The sequence below is a fragment of the Saccopteryx bilineata genome, chromosome 7 (assembly GCF_036850765.1).
Source record: "Saccopteryx bilineata isolate mSacBil1 chromosome 7, mSacBil1_pri_phased_curated, whole genome shotgun sequence".
Classification (NCBI taxonomy): domain Eukaryota; kingdom Metazoa; phylum Chordata; class Mammalia; order Chiroptera; family Emballonuridae; genus Saccopteryx; species Saccopteryx bilineata.
Window position 1 is genome coordinate 26,557,336 of NC_089496.1, and position 20,240 is coordinate 26,577,575.

Sequence of the window (20,240 nt, forward strand, 5' to 3'; positions counted from 1 at the left end):
TAGAAATGAAATTAATGTTCAAATTCATTAAGGGTACCCTACTTTTAAATATATATACAGCATAGTGAAACATAAGGAAATAATTTATCTATGGACAAAGGGTGATAGGATGTGCTATAATTCTAATAGAATTGCGTATGTAATGATGTAATTTTTAAGGGGGAAGCCTTATGGAAATCTCAGGTGAGAATGGCCTTTTCATGAAATGTCTAACTCATAAATACTGCCCATAAGATTCACTGTCTGTTTGTTTATTAACACACAGCCCAGAGATCACATACGAGTGAGTAGGTGTTTCTACTCATTGTAGAGTCATTGTGGTTTTATTGGTTGTGTTTCTTGCACTTACGCTTTTAATTGTTGAAATGATTTGACAACAAAAAGTTAAATATAATGTCTTTCCACTGAGCACAGTCACTAAAATTAAAAAGAACATTTGTAATTCAATTGTTCTTTTGGCACAAATTGATTTTGGCACAAATTTATGATGTGGTACAAATTACTAGGCCCTAAAATCAGAGGTCAATAAAAACTAGTCCCTACACTTAAAGAGTTTACAAACTTGTAAGAGACATAGGTGGAGAAAACACCATCATACAAGTTGACAAATGCACTAATGGGCAAGGGAGACACACATCATGCTAAGGGTGACTAAGAGAGGCAAGGTGGGGTGACAGATGGTTAATTAGGATCATCTGGAGGACTAGATGCCTGCATTGAGTTTTAAAGAATGAGTTAATTATGTATAGGACACATAAGAGGCATTACAATGTGAGTAGCAGACGCATAAGTACAGAGACTGTACCTATGACTTTCAGGACTAACCCAGTGAGACTGGGTCAGTGTGGGAATGGGAAGAATGAGGGGAGGTTGCAAGAGGCTAAACAGAGGAGGTAGAAAATGATAGATCACAAAGACTCCTCTATGATTTGCATTTTATCTTGAAAGTAAAAATGAGCCATTACAGTATTTTAAACAGAGGAGTGAATTAGCCAAATATCTGTTTTGTAAAGTCATACTGACAAAAGATGGATAGTGGAGTAGGTGAGGGTAGGGCCATTTAGGAAGTTGTTGCCTTCATTCAGATAATAAAATAGTTTAGGAGGCTCTCACCCTAAGGATGGGAAGAAAGCATACATTCGAAAGGTACAGAGGAAGCAGTGAAAACAGTACATGGGGCTGAGAAAGAGGAACGAGTAAAAATGACTGTGGAGTGTCTATGCTGGGCAGCCAGGTGAATGTCAATGGAAGGGACCAAAAGAGGGAACTTGAAGAATAAGTAAGTTTTTGTAGAAAATAATGAGCTCATTTTCGTAAGTGTGGGCCCGATGAGTCTTTGAATAGGTCTGAGAAACACTGAGTAGGTAGTCAAAAATAAGGATCTATAGCTAGAAGAGAAGTCAATCTAAAAGTAGAGATTTGAGCATTGTCGGCTTATTAAGTCTTGTTAAAGCCATTGGAGTAGGGGAGGCCACACGGGGACAATGTGTAGTCAGAGAGCAAAAAATTGGGCATAAAACAGCTTCCTTGGAACATAGATAATAGAAGGAGAACCTGTAAGAACTAACAAGAGTGGGCAGGAAAAGAATCAGGAAAGAAATATGAAGTGGAAGCCAATATATGAGAAAGGAGGGAGTTGCCCAAATGTCAGCTGATGCAGAAAGGTCCAGCCAGGTGTGCAGTTTAGTTATTGGTGACTATGACAGACACAGGGAATGTTGGAGGCAGAAATCAGATTATACTAGGTTGAGGCATGAAACCAATATTAAGTATGCCACAACTTAAAAAGAAAGTGACATTTAAAGTATGTAGTATTACACGTGTCTGTAAAAATTAAGAACGTTTTCTTTGTGTTGTCATCGTGGCATAATTCGTCCTTGTGACCTGTTCCGTTCAGTACCCCGAGCTGATGGTTGCATCCTACAACAACAATGAAGATGCTCCTCATGAACCAGATGGAGTAGCCTTGGTTTGGAACATGAAGTTCAAGAAAACCACGCCAGAATACGTCTTCCACTGTCAGGTAGGAGTCAGCACAGTAAAAATAACTTCCCTCTCCTGCTAGACCAAATATAGTTCATGCTGCCTCACATCTGTGTTATGTGGAGAGGAAGAACTGGGTTTAAAAATGGAATTGTTGACAATTTTGGAAAATCCCCCACAGTAACCTAATGTTTTAGGAAAGTGGCAACCCTCTCCAAACAGTTAGGAAGCCTGGTTGGGGACTGTGTGTCATTTTCTTTCTATTTAAAACCGCCCCCATAAAGATGAGTTTATAAAGAACTCGCACTTATGAAGAAATCCTGGTGTACCACTTCCTCTGCTGAGCAGCGGCGGATGCTCGCCCACCCACATGGATATCCTCGGAGCACTACCCTTGGAGCAGATCAAGTTTTCTACTCTCTCTGAAATGCAGTTCAATGGGATTTCGCCAATTTTAAGTCTACGGGCGCCATCTTGCTTATAGATAATAATGTTTTGGTAGCTGGTTTAAGGGAATACCTTAAATTTATGAATCTTTCTGGAATTGTTGAGAAATATAGATGCTGCTTCCAGTTTACAAGTGCAGAGATCATTTTAAATAGTTTTGGCTACTTTACTCCTTGTGTCTTTTCATACGTCTATCTTCTCCTCCATTCAACACAAACAGGCTGAAATTATGCTACACTCGCAAGCATTCAGCTTTGCTCTGTTGCCATGACTCTGCCTAAATAATAGTCCTCAGCAGTGGCCAGTACGCCAACCCCTCTATTAATGCCCTTATCCTGTGATTAGGCACAGGAAAATGCAAAACAAACATTCCAGCTCAAAGTTTCAGTTCCTTAAATATTACAATTCATACATACTGAGAGGAGGTTTCCTCTGAATACAATTACATCAGTTGAAGAGAGCGAGTAAAGCTGTTGATATTTGGAAGGTTAGCGCCATTTTATATCTTAAGAGCTGAGCATCTTTTTGAGCTCAAATATGTTTAGACTTTAGAACATTATCAGATATAGCATGAGGAACAGGAGCTGCCGGAATAAGAGGCCCAGCCTCAGCCTGATTGAGTAGCCTCTAGCTCTGGCCATGTTTTTCTAATTTGCTATCTTAAAAACAACAAGAATTCTAGGTCTGCATAGTAAATAACCCTTACTTTTTTTTTGAACCTTTGAAATAAGAGCAGTTTCCCCCACCCTTTTTTTTTTTTTAAGATTATCAAATTTGTCAGTTTGATGTGCTCTTTTGGTAAACATAGAAGCACAATATCTTAATTTTGTTCAATTTTAAGAAGTTTGCTGAATTACCAGAAAAATACTAAAAGGATTATGGATAAGCAGAAGCACATTTGTAAAAACAGCGCCATTTAAACTATTTTGTTGTTACATAAAGTATATCTTGAATGTTAAAAAAAATAAGAGGTAACAATATATTGTTTTAATCAATGTACATGCTGTTTATCTAAAATTCATATTAACTGACTATAAGTAGCCTGTGACAATAACAGTTTGATAATGTGGATAATATTCACAACATTGCATAGTGAATAGGTCAGTAGCAGCATAATAAGGCTAAGATAAGAAACAAATTTCAAAGGCTTCTGGAATTAACTGGCATTTTTAAATTACCTGTTTTATCACATAAACATTAATACCAATATTGATTGAAAAGAGCATCTTCTTGTCCTCTGCTGGTGTCTTTGGTATTATTTACTAACAATCTCACCAACATGTATGTAATTTTATTTTTAGTTTCTCCATTAAATGATCCCATATATAATATATATATATTATATATATATTTAGAAGAAAATGTATTCCTGCTTTTAAAAAAATGTCAGGAGTACTGCAATTATCCTAACAAAATATGCTGACTAAAATATCTTCGTGCCTCCCGCACAAATTCCTATTACTATCTTCATTTCATCTGGTGACTAGAAGCAGATGGGGATTCTAGCCTCTACTTAGTATTCTCAGTAGAAGAAAAGTGAGCATTCTGATACTTTTAAACTTTGGGGTTGATTATGTGACACTTGCAAATGACCGTGAAGACCATAAGAGTCTAGGTACCAAATAAAATCTACTTAATTTAAAGATGTTGAAAATCATGATTGTGCTACTCAGACAGGAATGATAAGTAGTTCATATAAATGACCCTTAAGATCCATGAAAAACACATTTAGAAAATCTTATGAAAACCTAAATTGCTGAATGCCACGATAGCACCTTGTTTCTGTGGTTAAATTATTTCTCTGAAGCTGATTTAACTGTAGGGGGCAGAATGCATCGCCAGCTTTATGAAAATGAAAAGGGAAAGAGCTTTGGTCCCTCCCAGGAGAGGAGGAAGAAGTGTCTATAACCCAAGTAATTGGAAGCCCTTCTGGGGACCCCTGGTGGTTTGAATATGTAGTAATAGTTGGAAACCCCTGGAACGCAGAGGGAAGATGAAGAAAGGGGATAAGGTGACAAAAGTGGTCAGCTTCTCTATTTGGAGGGGGTTACCAATACTTTTCTTCTTGCCCCATAGTTTCTTCTCCTCTTCGGCCCAACTAGTGTGGCTTTTCTCACCTTTATCACTCTGATGCTAATCTACGTGACTCTGTTTGAGAAATTTCCTAACCAACTCCCCCTCTGCCTTCCGACCTGCCGGCCTCCGACATGCACACGCGTCCTGTGACCCACTTGTTCCTGGGATCTGCTGTTGTGGGAGATGGTCAGAAGACCCAGAGTTGTTTTTCCAGAATGAGTTCAAGACCACATTCAACATGACATAGGGACAATGGACATGGGAGAGTTGAAAAGTTCCATTTTTATTTTATTTTTTTTGAATAGTGACAACACCTTGTTACAATTGATACCCATGAAGTTAGGATAAATGCCAGGTAAATACCAATGGTTGTCAGAAAGCAAACAAAGTGCTATAATACTGAGTGTGCCTGAGCTGACGGGAGACCAAGCCAGCTGTAACTGAGGCAGTCGGAGGAGTTACAGATGAATTAGTGGAAGGAGGTCAGGTGGAGGGAGAAAATAACAAGGGCAGTTCGGTGCCTGCACTGAACTCGAGTACCCACAGTGGGTATAATTTCGTTTGCCTGTATTTTACATTTTGCCAACACTCCCGCCTTTATGATCTCATTGCTTCTTACGGCAGTGCAGCAAAAAAGATTTTCTTCTTCTTCTTTTCTAGCTGACACACCTTGCACTTTAAGTGTTCCCCAGCTAGTGAACAGTAGAACCAGGTCCGGAAGCGAGGCTCAGTCTCCTCGGCTGCACTCAGGGATGGGAGAACGTGAGCCTCGCTAACCAAGGCGGTGCAGTTGGTTCAAAGTGTATCTTTGCAGCCCGCCACTTCTGCAGTGTTGGCCAGACAGGGTACTAGAGGTGGCTACTGCAAGGAGGATGTTGACCACAAGAGGGTGATCAGCAACCCCTGAGAGAGGCCTCGGGTCGTGTGCGGATCACTCCTGGATTGGCGACAGTTCTCGGTAGCACGGCAGGACAGCCTTTCTGGCGTTCCTGGCCTGATGCAAAGCATCAACTAGATCAGGGGTCCCCAAACTTTTTACACAGGGGGCCAGTTCACTGTCCCTCAGGCCCTCCCTGGAGGGCCGGACTATAAAAAAAACTATGAACAAATCCCTATGCACACTGCACATATTTTAAAGTAAAAAAAAAAGGGGGGAACAAATACAATGTTTAAAATAAAGAACAAGTAAATTTAAATCAACAAACTGACCAGTATTTCAATGGGAACTATGGGCCTGCTTTTGGCTAATGAGATTCTGGTCAATGTCCTGTTCCATATTTGTCACTGCTAGCCGTAACAGGTGATATAATGCGCTTCCAGAGCCGTGATGCGTGCATCCCACGTCACCGGAAGTAGTACTGTACGTGAGCCATGCTGTGCTTTGTGGCACCGCCACATACAGTACTCCCGGAGCACAGGATGAGGATGGGTCCTGTGCTCCTCTCGCTGACCACCAATGAAAGAGGTGCCCCTATCGGAGGTGCAGCGGGGGCCGGATAAATGGCCTCAGGGGGCCACATGTGGCCCGCAGGCCATAGTTTGGGGACCCCTGAACTAGATCCTGGGCCTAGAATCATCAGGCAGCAGAGTGTCCACCCACCAGCGACCTCAGGGCGCTTTCCTTCCTGTCCCTCAGGACTCCTGTGTGGGAAAGATTCAGAGGGGCACCTGGGCCACTCAGGACCCCTCTAGCTGTGTCCGGGCTGGGGAGGGATATGATGGCAAGGCAGCGGTGAGGCTGTCAGTAGCGGGGGCTTTGAAAAATAAACTACTTTGATATATATATCATTAACACTGCCAGTCTAGAAATAAAAACAACACATTGGAGACCTTGATTGCCAAGGACTTCTCAGTTACAACACACATTTCTTGTTAACTGATGAATGGTGGCAACTTCTCCCAAACCTAAAGGAGAATTTGGAGAGCCCACAGAATTAAAACAGGTATGAGAAAAACCCAGCCCCCACTCCTCGGTTTGCGTCTCCATCCTTTCTGGTCTCTGGTGAAACTGACTTATTACATCTGGCCTCTTCTAGACACTATCTCACTGAGATCAGGTAGTTTGTGCTGCCACATTCCCCTGAGATGTGGCAGTAATTTCATAATTAGACAATTTGCTTAGTAGGGAAGAGGACTGTGGACAGGGGAACCAACAGGTGCCTTACAATGATTGTACTGCTATCATTTTGGAAGAATCGCAGCTATCCATTGTTTGATGTGCGGATTCGTCATGTTTTTCAAAAGCGTGTAATTGCAAACAAATTATCTGGCTCAGAAAAGCATCGTGTCAGGCACGAGGAAGCAAATGCACAGGAAACAGACATCAGTCCAGCGTTCTGTTGTGAAGGCTGGCAGGCTTTTAGCCTAATCAGGAAAAATTGCTGTATGAAGGCTCATTTCTCTGTTAAGAATCACAAGGCCAAATACCTTCTACTTCCATGGGCAGTTTCGTCTCTTTACCAAACGGAATACTTCGTGTGGGCTCCGGTCCTGCATTTTCCATTTTCATTTCAGTAAGAGCTGTCCATACTTGGAAAATATCAGTGGACTCTGCATAGAAATCAGCCACTCGGCCCCACCGCACGACCTGGCAGCTCTCCTGTTGTCCTCTGTAGTGGCTTCACACACTGTCATTAGATTATGCATCCTGACCACCCTGCCTTGCTTACCCTGGTGTGGTCTTTCTCTTTTAAACAGAATGAATAGAATCAGAAATATATATCTTAGAATTATCTACATTGAGGTAAGTGGAAAAGTTATATTTAGAGGCTTGGCTTGGTCAGAGGTTTTTATTTTTACTTTTATTTTTTCCTGATTTGGTTTCTTTGTTCTTAGCATTCTCTTTTTAAGGATTATATGACAATGACCTGAAACAGAAAAATGACCTGAAACCTTCACGTCTTCAGGGAAAAAGCAGAATGTGAAGTAGGGTGATATTAATGGACCTCATTTGTGCCAGTATTAAATCCTCAGTTGACTTTGTCCCTGTGTGTGACCTCACTTGTCATCAAGAATCTTATAAAGGTTATAGATGAGATCACAACTCACAGCATTAGCCAATCATCAGGCTTTGGTTCCGTGTGAGGTTCCTGCTGTCCTTGAAGAGAGTCCCCCGCGGCCTGACCCTCAACCCCCGTGAGGAGTAATGGTGACCCGGGTGAAAAAATGGGCTGGTGGTGAGGAGAGGGAACAGAAAGGCAGGACCTGCAGCCCCAGCCCTAGCTGACCACTCTGCTGAGTGACCTGGGGGAGCTGTCGAGGCTTTGTTGTCATGTTATGGAAAGAAGACTGGCTCCAGTCTCTGGTGGAACCATGAAGTTTATTTCAATGAGCTTGATTTTTTTGCCTGACCTGTGGTGGCGCAGTGGATAAAGTGTCGACCTGGAATGCTGAGGTCGCCAGATCGAAACCCTGCACTTGTCTGGTCAAGGCACATACAGGAGTTGATAATTCCTGCTCCTCCCCCCTTTCTCTCTCTCTCTCTCTCTCTCTCTCTCTCTCTCTCTCTCTCTCTCACTCTCTCCTCTCTAAAACGAATAAATAAAAAAAATAAGTTTAATTTTTCTCCCCTCAATTTTTTACCTTCCCCCACCCCAGATTGTGGTCCATAATCCAAACTGACGGAACAGGTATAGCCACAAAGATATAAATTAATTCAAATGCATTTTCCAAGACCAAAGCAGTGTTAAAAAGGTGACTTAACTATTTTTTTTTTAATTAAAGAAAAGGTCATTTTCTTATTGCCTGGCTGATTAAAAAAAGAAGAAGAAGAAAAGAAAAAGAATTTTGTAAGCTTTTTCCTTGGATGTGACAAGGAGTGGTTACTCAGTAAAAGTGATAAAAGAGAAGTAAATGAATGAATAAAACATTCTTTGATGACTAAGGCTACATGTTCAAGATGCGTCCCTAGGATGACACAATGAAAGTATATAATAGGTGCTTAGTAACTGGAAAACAAGGAACAAGGACAAGAACATTTAAGTAATGGAAGGAAGATCCAAATAGTTTTCAAATGTGATACTGGGTCTACTGCAGGCTGGAGAAACCCAGAGAGGAAACCTCAACCATTGTCGTATAGAGTGTGATACACATTTCCAAGCATACAATTATGGAAAATTAAAGAATGCAGATGACATAAAGGTAAAATTAAGCTCTGACATAGAAGATACAAATTATATGGATCCAACCAGAGGAGCAGCCGTGCAGTGGGGCTATTTTGTGCCTTTGGGAAGAGGCAGAAGGGAGTTTCACTGTACGTGCTGAAATGAAATGCAGACATTCGGAAACACGTCCTTTATGCCAATTGAGTCTGACTGGTCTGATGATGGAGGCTTGCGCTAGACACTGATTCTTATTAAATCAAACAGCGGGAACTTCTTTTTCTTTTTTTGCCCTAGGAAGCTGGAAGCAGAGAAACTGCCTTGCCAGCTTTCATTCTTTATCTGCCCTCTTTCTGGAATTTCCTCCAAGAAGTAACACAAGAAGAGGCAGATCGCTGGGATGTATCTAGGGAAATTAGAATTATCAGCAGGATTATAGCAAACAGATTGTATCGTAGATGGACGATTCCTTATCTGAAAATAGCAAGGAAGGAGACCGCATCTCTTACTAGTGACTGAGTGAGTGAGTTTGGAGGGGACTCCATGAGCCTGCACCTTTCAACAAATCATTTCTAAATTGTCTTCTTTGTCTTGCCATGTCCCACTGCAAGTGATCAAGCTAAAGTTTCATATTCCAAAAACGATCTAAGACTTCCTGGCATTCGCTCTGCCCCATTGATGTACACATAGATGTTGAGGCATAGGACCCCAACATTGAAGATTTTTTTCAGTTCCCTAAGTGCCCTCTCTCCCATTCCTAGGTAGATAGCAAGCATGCCCCTGTGCTAAAACTGTCTGACCTGGGCTTTCTTCAGCTGTCCTCTCCACCCTGCCGCCAGCCACTCACTGTGAGATAAGGGAAGTGGGTGTTCTCAGGGGTCTGTGCTGAATGCTGCTGGATTTCTAATTATTTCTTGGGATTATTGTGAGGATAAAAAACATAATATAGGTGTATTAGTCTGTTCAGATTGCCATAACAAATATGATAGACTGGGTGGCTTAAACTACAGAATAATTTTTCCACCGTTCAGGAAACTGTTAAGTCCAAGATCAATGTGCCAGCCTCTTTTCGGTCTTGGAGATAGCTGCCTTCTAGAAACTTCCTCACATAGCAGAGGTAGATAGCAAGCTGTTCTGGTGTCTAATACCATCATGAAGGCCCATTCTTATGACCTTGTCTAAACCTAATTACCTCCTAAAGTCCCCATTTCCAAATACCATTATATCGGGGGTGAGAGCCTGAACATAGGAGTTTTAGGGAGCCATGCTTAGAGAAGATAAAGTGTTTTCTTTACTTTGGTTGTTTAACTGTTATTGCATGAAAGTCCCATAGGAGAAAGCTTCAACATTAATATTCTTATTTTTCTCACTTGAAAATATTGCTAAAGAAATTTCAGCCTGACCAGGCGGTGGTGCAGTGGATAGAGCGTTGGACTGGGATGCGGAAGGACCCAGGTTCGAGACCCCGAGGTCGCCAGCTTGAGCGCGGGCTCATCTGGTTTGAGCAAAGCTCACCAGCTTGGACCCAAGGTCGCTGGCTTGAGCAAGGGGTCATTCAGTCTGCTGAAGGCCTGCGGTCAAGGCACATATGAGGAAGCAATCAATGAGCAACTAAGGTGTCGCAACGAAAAACTAATGATTGATGCTTCTCATCTCTTTCCGTTTCTGTCTGTCTGTCCCTGTCTATCCCTCTTTCTGATACTCTCTCTGTCTCTGTAAAATAAAAAAAATAAAAATAAAAAAAGAAATTTCACCTTAGATTTATTCATTTACTCATTCATTCAACAGATATTTATGGGGTACCCAGCATGGCCAGGTCCCCAAGATAACAATTGGCTGGAGCTGAGAAGAGGTTGTCTTATCTCCACAAGAACTCTTGAGTTTCCCCCAGTCCCCACTGTGCCCTGTTCCCTCACTTGACTGGTTCCTTCCACATTAGTCAGATCTCCATGTGAGCTTTTTCTATACAAATGCCAAGTGAAGAGGGAACCTGAGGCTATTCCAAAGTTCCCTCATTTCAATCATTTAAACATTTGATTCATAACTAAATGGCGATGATATATTTACTGAGTGCTGGGAAGCAGTTAAGCACATAGTGGTTGCCAGTAGGCTATATGGTCGTACAGCCTAGGATTATCGTTTGGGTACCACCATTTAGAAGCTCTGTGACCTTGCGCAAGACATACGTGAGATTGGAATAAATCAATACGTATGAAGCACTGAGTGCCAGGAACAGAGTAAGTAACCAGCAAATGTCAACTGTAATTATTCTGTAATTTGCAGAGATGAAATTCAAAAAACGTAACAATCAATATGGCCCTGTCCAGATAACCTGGATAAGGGCCCCCCATTGTATCAGAAATTGCATCCTCAGTTGCTGAGTGAAAAAGGGAGGATCCGGGGTTGGCAGGCCACAGGGGAAGACTGGGAGGACCTGGAGGAAAGCGTCTAACCAACGAGTGCGACATGATCTCAGCACTTCAGTAGCTGGTGCTGCTGTCCTCGTGTGAGTGGCTTGCGTATCATCCCTGCTACTCTGCTTCATCCTTGTGCAAGGTATACACGCATGTGCTTCCAAGGCTTAATGACTCACTGATTGCCCCAGGCAGAGGGTTCATGTAGGAACCTCTGCTCTGTTCACAGCTAATATGGCTGCACTGAAGTCTGTAGAGACTAGCTGAACTCACTCTGTGGACCCCAGAGCAAGAGTAAGGAAGATGAGGCTGACAGGCGTTACACTTTCATCTAAGACCAGATTAGCCTCTCTGCTAAGAGCAGTCCTTCCTAAAGACATATGATCCAGGTTGCCTTGGTGGGGCTCCCGTTCTCTGGAACGTTAGATCGTGCCTTTCTTTTATCCTGTAGCATTGTAATTAATATGGGGAAAAGCAGGTTTTAAAATATACCAGGTGGTCTAAATGGGAAGTTTTAGAAGGGCAACCCTCTCTCTCAGGAATGTGGGCATAGAGGACTCCATGTGAAGAAAGAGGATAGCAAGCAGCAAGATTAGGGGTGGCGTGCCCCAGGCCATTAGCACCTTCCAAGAGTGTTTTAGGCTGTTATAACCTGGCGGGGGAGGAGGGTGCTGTGTGTTGCTTTGGCATCATTATATTGTAGGTGCAGACCCACTTCTGGACTTTAGGCCATCTATTTCTAAAAAAAAATAAACCTTTTATTCCCTTCTACAAACTTGACCAAAACCTTCTGATTTGCATGTGTGTATATGTGTGTATTTATATATAAGTTGCCTAATATTGTTGAATGAAAAGGGTTGTTTGAACATATCATGTTATTAATAAATACAGAGACATTAATATTCTCCAATAGTCACATTATTGTTTTAATTCATCTCAGATGGTGGCTCTCAGCAAAAAAGCTATTTTTTTTTTTTTTACATTTTCTAGATTGATTTTTTAAATTGCTTGGAAACATTATCATCAAAGAGAATTTTTGCAAGTAAAATCATCATCCTACCTCCTTTTTTAACCTTTGTTGTAACAAGTTATCTACACTTAGCTTTTACCATGCTTCTGTTTGATTTATCATTTTGAAATGGTATGTTTATTGGAGGATAAAGAATTAAACAAGACATTGCTTTTCTTAGGTGAAAGGTTTAGTCAATTTTTAATTGTAATCTCCTCATAAATGTGCTGAGTTACAATGTTACAAATCATTGTTGCCATAATCATTTTAAATATATCTACACTTTTCTTTTGCTCTTGTTCTCTAAAACTGATGTTCTCTTTTGATTTGTTTAAAAAATATTCCCAGCCCCTACGTACAAAAGGTGTGTTATCTAACAGTGGTTTTTTTTTTACAGTTTGATAATTTGGTGTGGCGTGATGTTCAGTAGTTGAAATTATTTTTATATACAATACAAACCTTTATTTCTTTAAAATAAGTTCGTTATATATATGATTTTCTGAAAAGAGAAAAGGACAGGAGCAAAAATTATGCACAAGTACCCACACTCATATAAATGCACACACACACCCAAGACTCTAAAAATCCTAGTCAAAAGCTATATTTCATAAAAGAGAATTATAGTGATGTTGATGGTTTGCCCAAACCTCAAGCAGTGACAAAATCCGCAGTGTCCTGAAAGGGACGCCTTTGCAAAGCCGTGCCTCTCCAGACGGTTCTGATTAGAGATGTTTAAAAACACATGGCGGCATTGGTTTGGTTTAGAATTCAGTCGATAAAATAATGCAGATTGGAAACCCTACCCTGTGTATCAGAAAAATCATCAAATCCTATGATTGGTCTTATGGGAGGTTGGTATGTGATGTGTTGATTTTTAAATGATCTAATTGAAATCATAAAATTAAGCAAGAAGGGGTAAAAGAAAAAGGGTTGAAGATATAAGAGTTTAAGTAAAAACTTTCTTCTCTGCAGAAGATCTATTCCTTTAAGCTGTCATTTCTAATCAATTTGCATGGGATTTGACAGCCAATTGTCATTTCCTGAGATAAACTATGTAAAGAGATTGTGTTACAGAGACAGGATGAAATAATGGGAAAAAAAACCTTCCAAAGCATGATACAGAGAAAGTCCAAAATGTCCTTAATGTCCTTAAAGCCCACAAAATGTTGCCAGGACCCCCTCACCTTCCTAAGAAGAGCAGATAAGCAGCTTACACACAAGTGTCCCCTTTGGCTTATTCAGCCCTCTCCCCCTCCCCCCCACCTCCATCCTGCATGCGCGCGCCCACGCGGGCACACACACGTATATCCCCCCACACACACACACACATACACCCCCCCCACACACACACACACACATACACTCATACCCACTATTTCTAAAAGAAAGTGCTCTTGGTCCACATTATAGCAAATTAGTTGGCCTTATATGTGGGTTTTAACCTCGGTGGGGGTTCTGTGTGAATAGGGATGTCGCCCACTGTGTTCTCTGGCACAAGATGTATAATAGCTTACCCAGGGCCCCCAAAGGCTCCATCACTAAAAGCCTGGCTCCCCCTTCCTCTTTCTTATGTCTAAAATCAAAAGTATCCCACCCTCTGATCCCACAGCTGGGCAGCCGGCAAACAACTCCTGGAAAAGAACTTCTGTATGGGAACAGTATTAATTTAATGATGTATATTATCGTGTGCGCTGCCCATAGCACAAATAGAAGCATTCAGCTATATTAAAATTGCCACCAGAAGAATGTTCATCTCAAGGCTCAGAGCCTTTCAGAAAACCTGGGACAAAGATTCTACAAAAATAAAATCAGAATGTTTCAAACAACAGTTGATGGGCTTGAAAGGGCTTGACTCTCAAAGGTGGCACAGGATTTATTAGTTCTCCCAGAAAGGAACACATTTTGAGCATTTTATAAGTATAAAAACTAGAATTGCGGCTCTTATTGTCTAGAAAGAGTTCCACAATCAAAGCGAATATGCTCCATTAACAGCGAAGTGTGCGCGCGCGTGTGTGTGTGTGTGTGTGTGCGCGCGCGCGCGAGAACAGACAAAAGTGCACAGAATTTGTGTGGTCTCATGGATGTTTCCATTATAAAATCAATTTAATTTTGTTTTAGCAAAAGAGACATTGTATTCTCCAATCTTAACTACTAAGCCATAGTTCAGCACCCATACCCAATTAATATTTGTAGCCAGAGATTATATTTTTGTTTTATCTCCTAATTGTTCTTTAAGTAAATGGAAATGTAAAGCCCAGCTATGTCAAAATCCTATTTTAAGATAGTTTAACGCTGTTCTCCCATATGGGAAATAAGGGGAGATTTGTTTGTTTGTTCAGCTTTTGCTTTTGTTTTTCATGTACTTGTTTCTCATATAGGACTTACTGCTTTTTTCATGAGACCTATTAATATATGGGCTAGTAGAATAGTAGAATCTCAGAGTTTGAAGGAACCTTTGTGGTTTTCTGGATCGACTGCTTATTCAAACCTTAAATTCTCCTAAGTGATTTTGTCTTCCCTGCCAAGTCACCACCTCGCCTCGCTTGAACATTGCTTATGCCGCGGTCCTGGGGTAAACCATCCCGTCTCCGGCCAGTGCTGGAGAGCCTCCCAGGGTGCTTCCCCTCCTGTAGGACTGCTCATCATGAACATAGGCAAAGTCACATGGGAATGTCAAAGGGACGGTGTCTGGGAGCAGGGCAGCTGGCTGTGGCACATTCCGAGGGTGAGAATGAGGACGCAGATATAATACCTACCACCTGTCCCCCACACCCATCTCTGGCACCCTCACCTTCCTCATGTGTCTCACCATCTTTGTCCCCAACTGGGCTTCTTTACCATCATTTTATCAAAGGCATAACAACATTGTGTCAACCTATTGTCATTCCAGTTGTTGAAAAGACTTCACTTTGGGGAAGATGCTCAGGGAAGGGGAAGTTCTACCTGCGCTCTGCCTGGCGTCTCCGATCCCCAGAACCAGGCTTCTGAGCATGCCCTCTGTGTGTTTCATGTCATTTCCTTTCATACATTTAATAAAATTGTGAAGACTTGCTAATATTGGATCTTAATCTCACTTTCTTTTCCCTTCTCTATATATTGAAAGCTACTGAGACAGGCTTAACATAAACCTCCTGTCTTTAGAACATTACAATAGGTTCTCTTCTTTGTAAGAGGGGCATTTAAGCCACATTCTGTAAAACATCAGAACAAATTCAGGCAACAAGGAGAAAGAAGGCCAGTTCTTAAATCACCTACAGCTCACCAAAAGAGATAACTAAATGAATGTTGTTGTTTTTTGGGTTTTTTATTTTTTATTTTTCTGAAGCTGGAAACGGGGAGAGACAGTCAGACAGACTCCCGCATGCGCCCGACCGGGATCCACCCGGCACGCCCACCAGGGGCGAGGCTCTGCCCACCAGGGGGCGATGCTCTGCCCCTCCGGGGCGTCACTCTGCCGTGACCAGAGCCACTCTAGCGCCTGGGGCAGAGGCCAAGGAGCCATCCCCAGCGCCCGGGCCATCTTTGCTCCAATGGAGCCTTGGCTGCGGGAGGGGAAGAGAGAGACAGAGAGGAAGGAGGGGGGAGGGGGGGGAGAAGCAAATGGGTGCTTCTCCTATGTGCCCTGGCCGGGAATTGAACCTGGGTCCCCCGCACGCCAGGCCGACGCTCTACCGCTGAGCCAACCAACCAGGGCACTAAATGAATGTTTTTAAAGTAAATATTTATACTCACCAAACTATCTTTCATATGAGTAGACATTTTCACATATCAGGTCTTCTGATATGGTATCTGCTGATGTGGGGGAGGTTCTCGCTGCAATGAAACTATATTAACGCTTAGAGTGTGTGATAACCTGAACCAGGAATCAAACATCAAGGGCCTGATTGCTTTCATGAAGAGTTAGGAATGTTTTGTTGTTTGTATATTATGGTTCATAAACATACATTTATGAAATACTTGAGGGACTCAGAAAATATTTATTTCCCAACACTATTCATTTAGTCAGCCAAGCACTATTTTTTATAGACAATATAAGGGAAGCCAGTTACCTATTTATTATTCTGTCCCCATTTCACAACTAGTCAGGAAGTTCTTGTGTTCTAGGAATAATGTCAAAATAAATCATCAAGGAGCCTCTAGGCCTTCTCAGACCCATATTATTTCAATACCAAATTTAAAATATTTCCATCAAAACCTTTATGGATATTTTAATGTTGTCTATAATGTGGATTCTTTTTTTTTTTTTTTTTTTTGTATTTTTCTGAAGCTGGAAACGGGGAGAGACAGACAGACTCCCGCATGCACCGGACCGGGATCCACCCGGCACGCCCACCAGGGGGCGATGCTCTGTCCCTTCGGGGCGTCGCTCTGCCACGACCAGAGCCACTCTAGCGCCTGGGGCAGAGGCCAAGGAGCCATCCCCAGCGCCCGGGGCCATCTTTGCTCCAATGGAGCCTTGGCTGCGGGAGGGGAAGAGAGAGACAGAGAGGAAGGAGGGGGGGGGTGGAGAAGCAAATGGGCACTTCTCCTGTGTGCCCTGGCCGGGAATCGAACCCGGGTCCCCCGCACACCAGGCCGACGCTCTACCACTGAGCCAACCGGCCAGGGCCTATAATGTGGATTCTTATCTAGAGAAACCCAAGACTGTTGAATATTGCCTAACAGTGAAATAATTTGACCCGTAAATATATTACATTACTTCCTTCAACCTCAAAACTCCTCTAAATCAAGGAAGGGTAGATATAAGTAAATAAATCATGTATTTAAATTTTACATAGTTCCTACTGAAAACTTTTTTTTTTTTTCTACTGAAAACTTTTAGCAAGTATAGTTTGTGACTAGTTCGTCTCAATAATGTTTGGGTACGTAATCCCAAGACAGCAGAGAACTGTAAATACAATACATTGGGAAGAATAAAATGTAGAAATAGAGCAAGGCTTTTCATTTTTACCTACAGAGCACAATTTGCCATACCTTTAGGTCAATGGCAGGTTAGCCCAAAGAAAAGCACTCTAGCCTGACCAGGCGGTGGCGCAGTGGATAGAGCGTCGGACTGGGATGCAGAGGACCCAGGTTTGAGACCCCGAGGTCTCCAGCTTGAGCACGGGCTCATCTGGTTTGAGCAAAAATTCCACCAGCTTGAGCCCAAGGTCGCTGGCTCCAGCAAGGGGTTACTCGGTCTGCTGAAGGCCCGCAGTCAAGGCACATATGAGAAAGCAATCAATGAACAACTAAGGTGTTGCAACGCGCAATGAAAAACTAATGATTGATGCTTCTCATCTCTCTCCATTCCTGTCTGTCTGTCCCTGTCTATCCCTTTCTCTGACTCACTCTCTGTCTCTATAAAAAATAAATTTAAAAAAAAAAGAAAAAAAAAAAGAAAAAAAGAAAAGCACTCTAAAGTTATGCACAACATGCTTTTAAAAAGACCAGCGAATGGGTTTTTACTGCATAGTTTACATGTATAACGCTAAGAAAGATGATGCGTTGGAAAACAGGCAGTATCAGTTGAAACAAAGTTTGGTATGCATGCCAAGACCCATATTAGAATTTACACATGCCCAGAGTCTGATAATTTGGAGCCTGAATTCTATTCTCTCTGGCTCCGAGCCTGAGGGGCTGTGATCTATTTCACTAGTTCAGCTAGTTCAGTTACCACCTGTGTTCCAACAGTGAAGTCAGACCATGAGGAAAGGAAGCCGCTGGACTGCTCAGATCCATATCCACTCAAGCCGCTGTATTTATTATTCCACCAGGGAATGCTCTGCCCTTGAAGGCTGATCCGATGAGGGTGGGATCACAGGCAGCAGGTATGCCATGAACAACAAACCCATATTCTTAACATATGTTTAATTTGAGTAACTCTCCTCCTTTAAAATACCTCTTGATTTTAAATCCACATCCTGATTTGCCCACTCTTGTTACCGTTTTCTGCTGCCTGTTCTGAATTAATCCTTTGAGGTGGTCATTCCCCGGAAAGGAAAAAGGAAAATGAGAAGAGAGATGCAAAGTTGGGAATGAGAATGAAAGAGAATTGGGAGAAAGCAGAGGGAAGGGGATCATTAAGGAGAGCCTGTTTTCATGTGTTAGGTTTTCTTTGAGCCGGAGAGACAGGAGAGGTAGGGGAAGGAGAGAACTATGCGGGAAAGGCATCCGAAAGGTTATCCTATCTGTGAATATCCCTGCTGAAGAATGGAAATCATTTTTTTTGCAATAGAGCTCAATTTACAAAGATTATTTTGATCCTCCGTCATACTTCATCTCAAAGAATTGAGATAATCTAAAAAGCAGTTAAAGTTATTACAATAGTTTCTGTAGTAGAAAAATTAAATGGTTTGAACTGTCATAGTTAGTGTTTAAACTGAGATAATTGGAATTATATTTTATATAGTGATCATGTCACTGGGATGTCTAAACATTCTTTGTGAAAGTAATAATCTCTGATTCTAATTTTTCATCAACACAAAACTGACTAAAGGTTAGAAGTATTAGCCACCAATTGCTGTTATTTATAAAACCTACAAAGAAACCCAACTTTCTTAAGGAATTCTCAGTTAAACTACATTCTCCACCTTGGAACTGTTAACCTTTTAGGATGCTTTCTCCATTTTTCTTAGGTATGTTTTTAACTTAAAGGATCATGAAACTGCTTCAACTATTTGATTTAGAATACATTTAAAAGTGAAATAGCAATCTCTTAGACTATTATACATGTTTATAAAATAGCCAAAATAATCATGTTGCTTGATGTCATTCAAGTCCTTTTTCCTATTTCTGTCTATGTATGAAAGCTTTCTATGAAATCCAGATTTCCCGAGGTCACACACGACTAGTTAAATGAGATCTTGTTAATAGTATAAAACCATAATCCTATAGTTGTCATCTCATCTGCAGTTTAGGAGCTCTGAGCTCTTCAGATGAGCCCACTTTTTCCTGGACCTCCCAAAGGAAGGTGCAAGTGTGTTCATGAATGAGGTTCCAAGGACCGTGCTGGGGTGCTAATAGCAGTTTGCTGGGACTCTAGCACCCAAGCCCCATCCCCTTCTCTGTCAGACACCCAGGGCTGGCCGTCACTCACCTCCAGAGTGAGCATCACAACACAGGCTGGTTTCCATGGCTGCAGAGTCACTGTTGCTGATCACGCTTCAGAACCCTGCATGGCCCAGCAACTTGTAGGACTGAAGCCATTGGGTTGCGGAATGTTCTGTGAAGGAGATAGAATGATTCTCTCCCCTACCTGTTTATTCTTTGTCTCAGGGAAGCTTAAATAAATGCAAGTGGGTACTCCACCGTCCCCAGAGTTTACAATACATACAATCTTTACATTTGATCAGTAGCACCCTAATGCAAGTAGGACCTGGCAGACCTGTCCCAGTAGCCAGCTATTCATGACTTATCCAAACCGTGAACACTGCTTAGGCTGACACCTGACCACTGTTCAATTTTATTTCAGTTTGAAATGTCACGATCTATATTTCCACATGGGGGCAGAAAGCATTTCTTTAACCCAGACCATTCGGCAGACATTTATTGTGTCTAGCACCATGCTGGGTGCCAAGGCCCCATGATGAAGGTGGGTGGACCCTGCTTATGAAGAATGTATCCCTCCTCCCTTAGGTCCAAAGGCAGAATTGCGATCTGTGTAGGGTGCAAGCTATAAAGCTCAGGTACTTAGTGCATATTTCACCCACTGGGGTGTCATCACACTTAAGACTTGGTATGAAAAGTTGAAAGTGGAGTGAAAAAAGGGATGGCTAGGTTAGCTTGTGAAAAAGGTCTTTGGAAGGCTGGGCTGGTCTGCATTTGGAGGGAGGCGACCTCACATGAAGAATACCTACCTCCTACCTCAAGATCCTGCAAATGGTTTGAGGATGGTTGGTGAACCACTGGTATTCCTGAGGCTGGTTCTTATTAGGGAAAACTAGAAGCCTCACTTTCCCTCATCTTCGCTGTGAAATGAAACCAATAAAGTCAGTTACTATTTAGATGAGTGAGTGCTGTTCATTTGGAAGAGAATGTTCCTGGGGTGGGAATGACCAATAGAGACCACTAAGGGCTTTGGGGGGGCAAATAATGCAAGAATCAACAGCAAGTCTGTTAACATCATTTAAATCTACCTGAATCAGAATCATAAGGAAAACCTTACCTTTGCATATATATTTTTGTCATTCCACAAAACGTGTAGTTCAAAATCTGGCACAATGACTATCT

At 41.9% G+C, this 20,240-nt stretch overlaps 1 protein-coding gene across 9 annotated transcripts in view; it reads left to right on the forward strand.

The window, feature by feature from the left end:
* Window positions 1–20,240, forward strand: part of DYNC1I1 (dynein cytoplasmic 1 intermediate chain 1) — a 343,873-nt gene that overhangs the window by 227,779 nt on the left and 95,854 nt on the right. For all 9 annotated transcript variants that reach the window (XM_066238414.1, XM_066238415.1, XM_066238409.1 and 6 more), the window contains one exon: window positions 1,898–2,023. In XM_066238414.1, coding sequence (XP_066094511.1) covers window positions 1,898–2,023 — 126 coding nt within the window. The remainder of the gene's footprint in view (window positions 1–1,897; window positions 2,024–20,240) is intronic.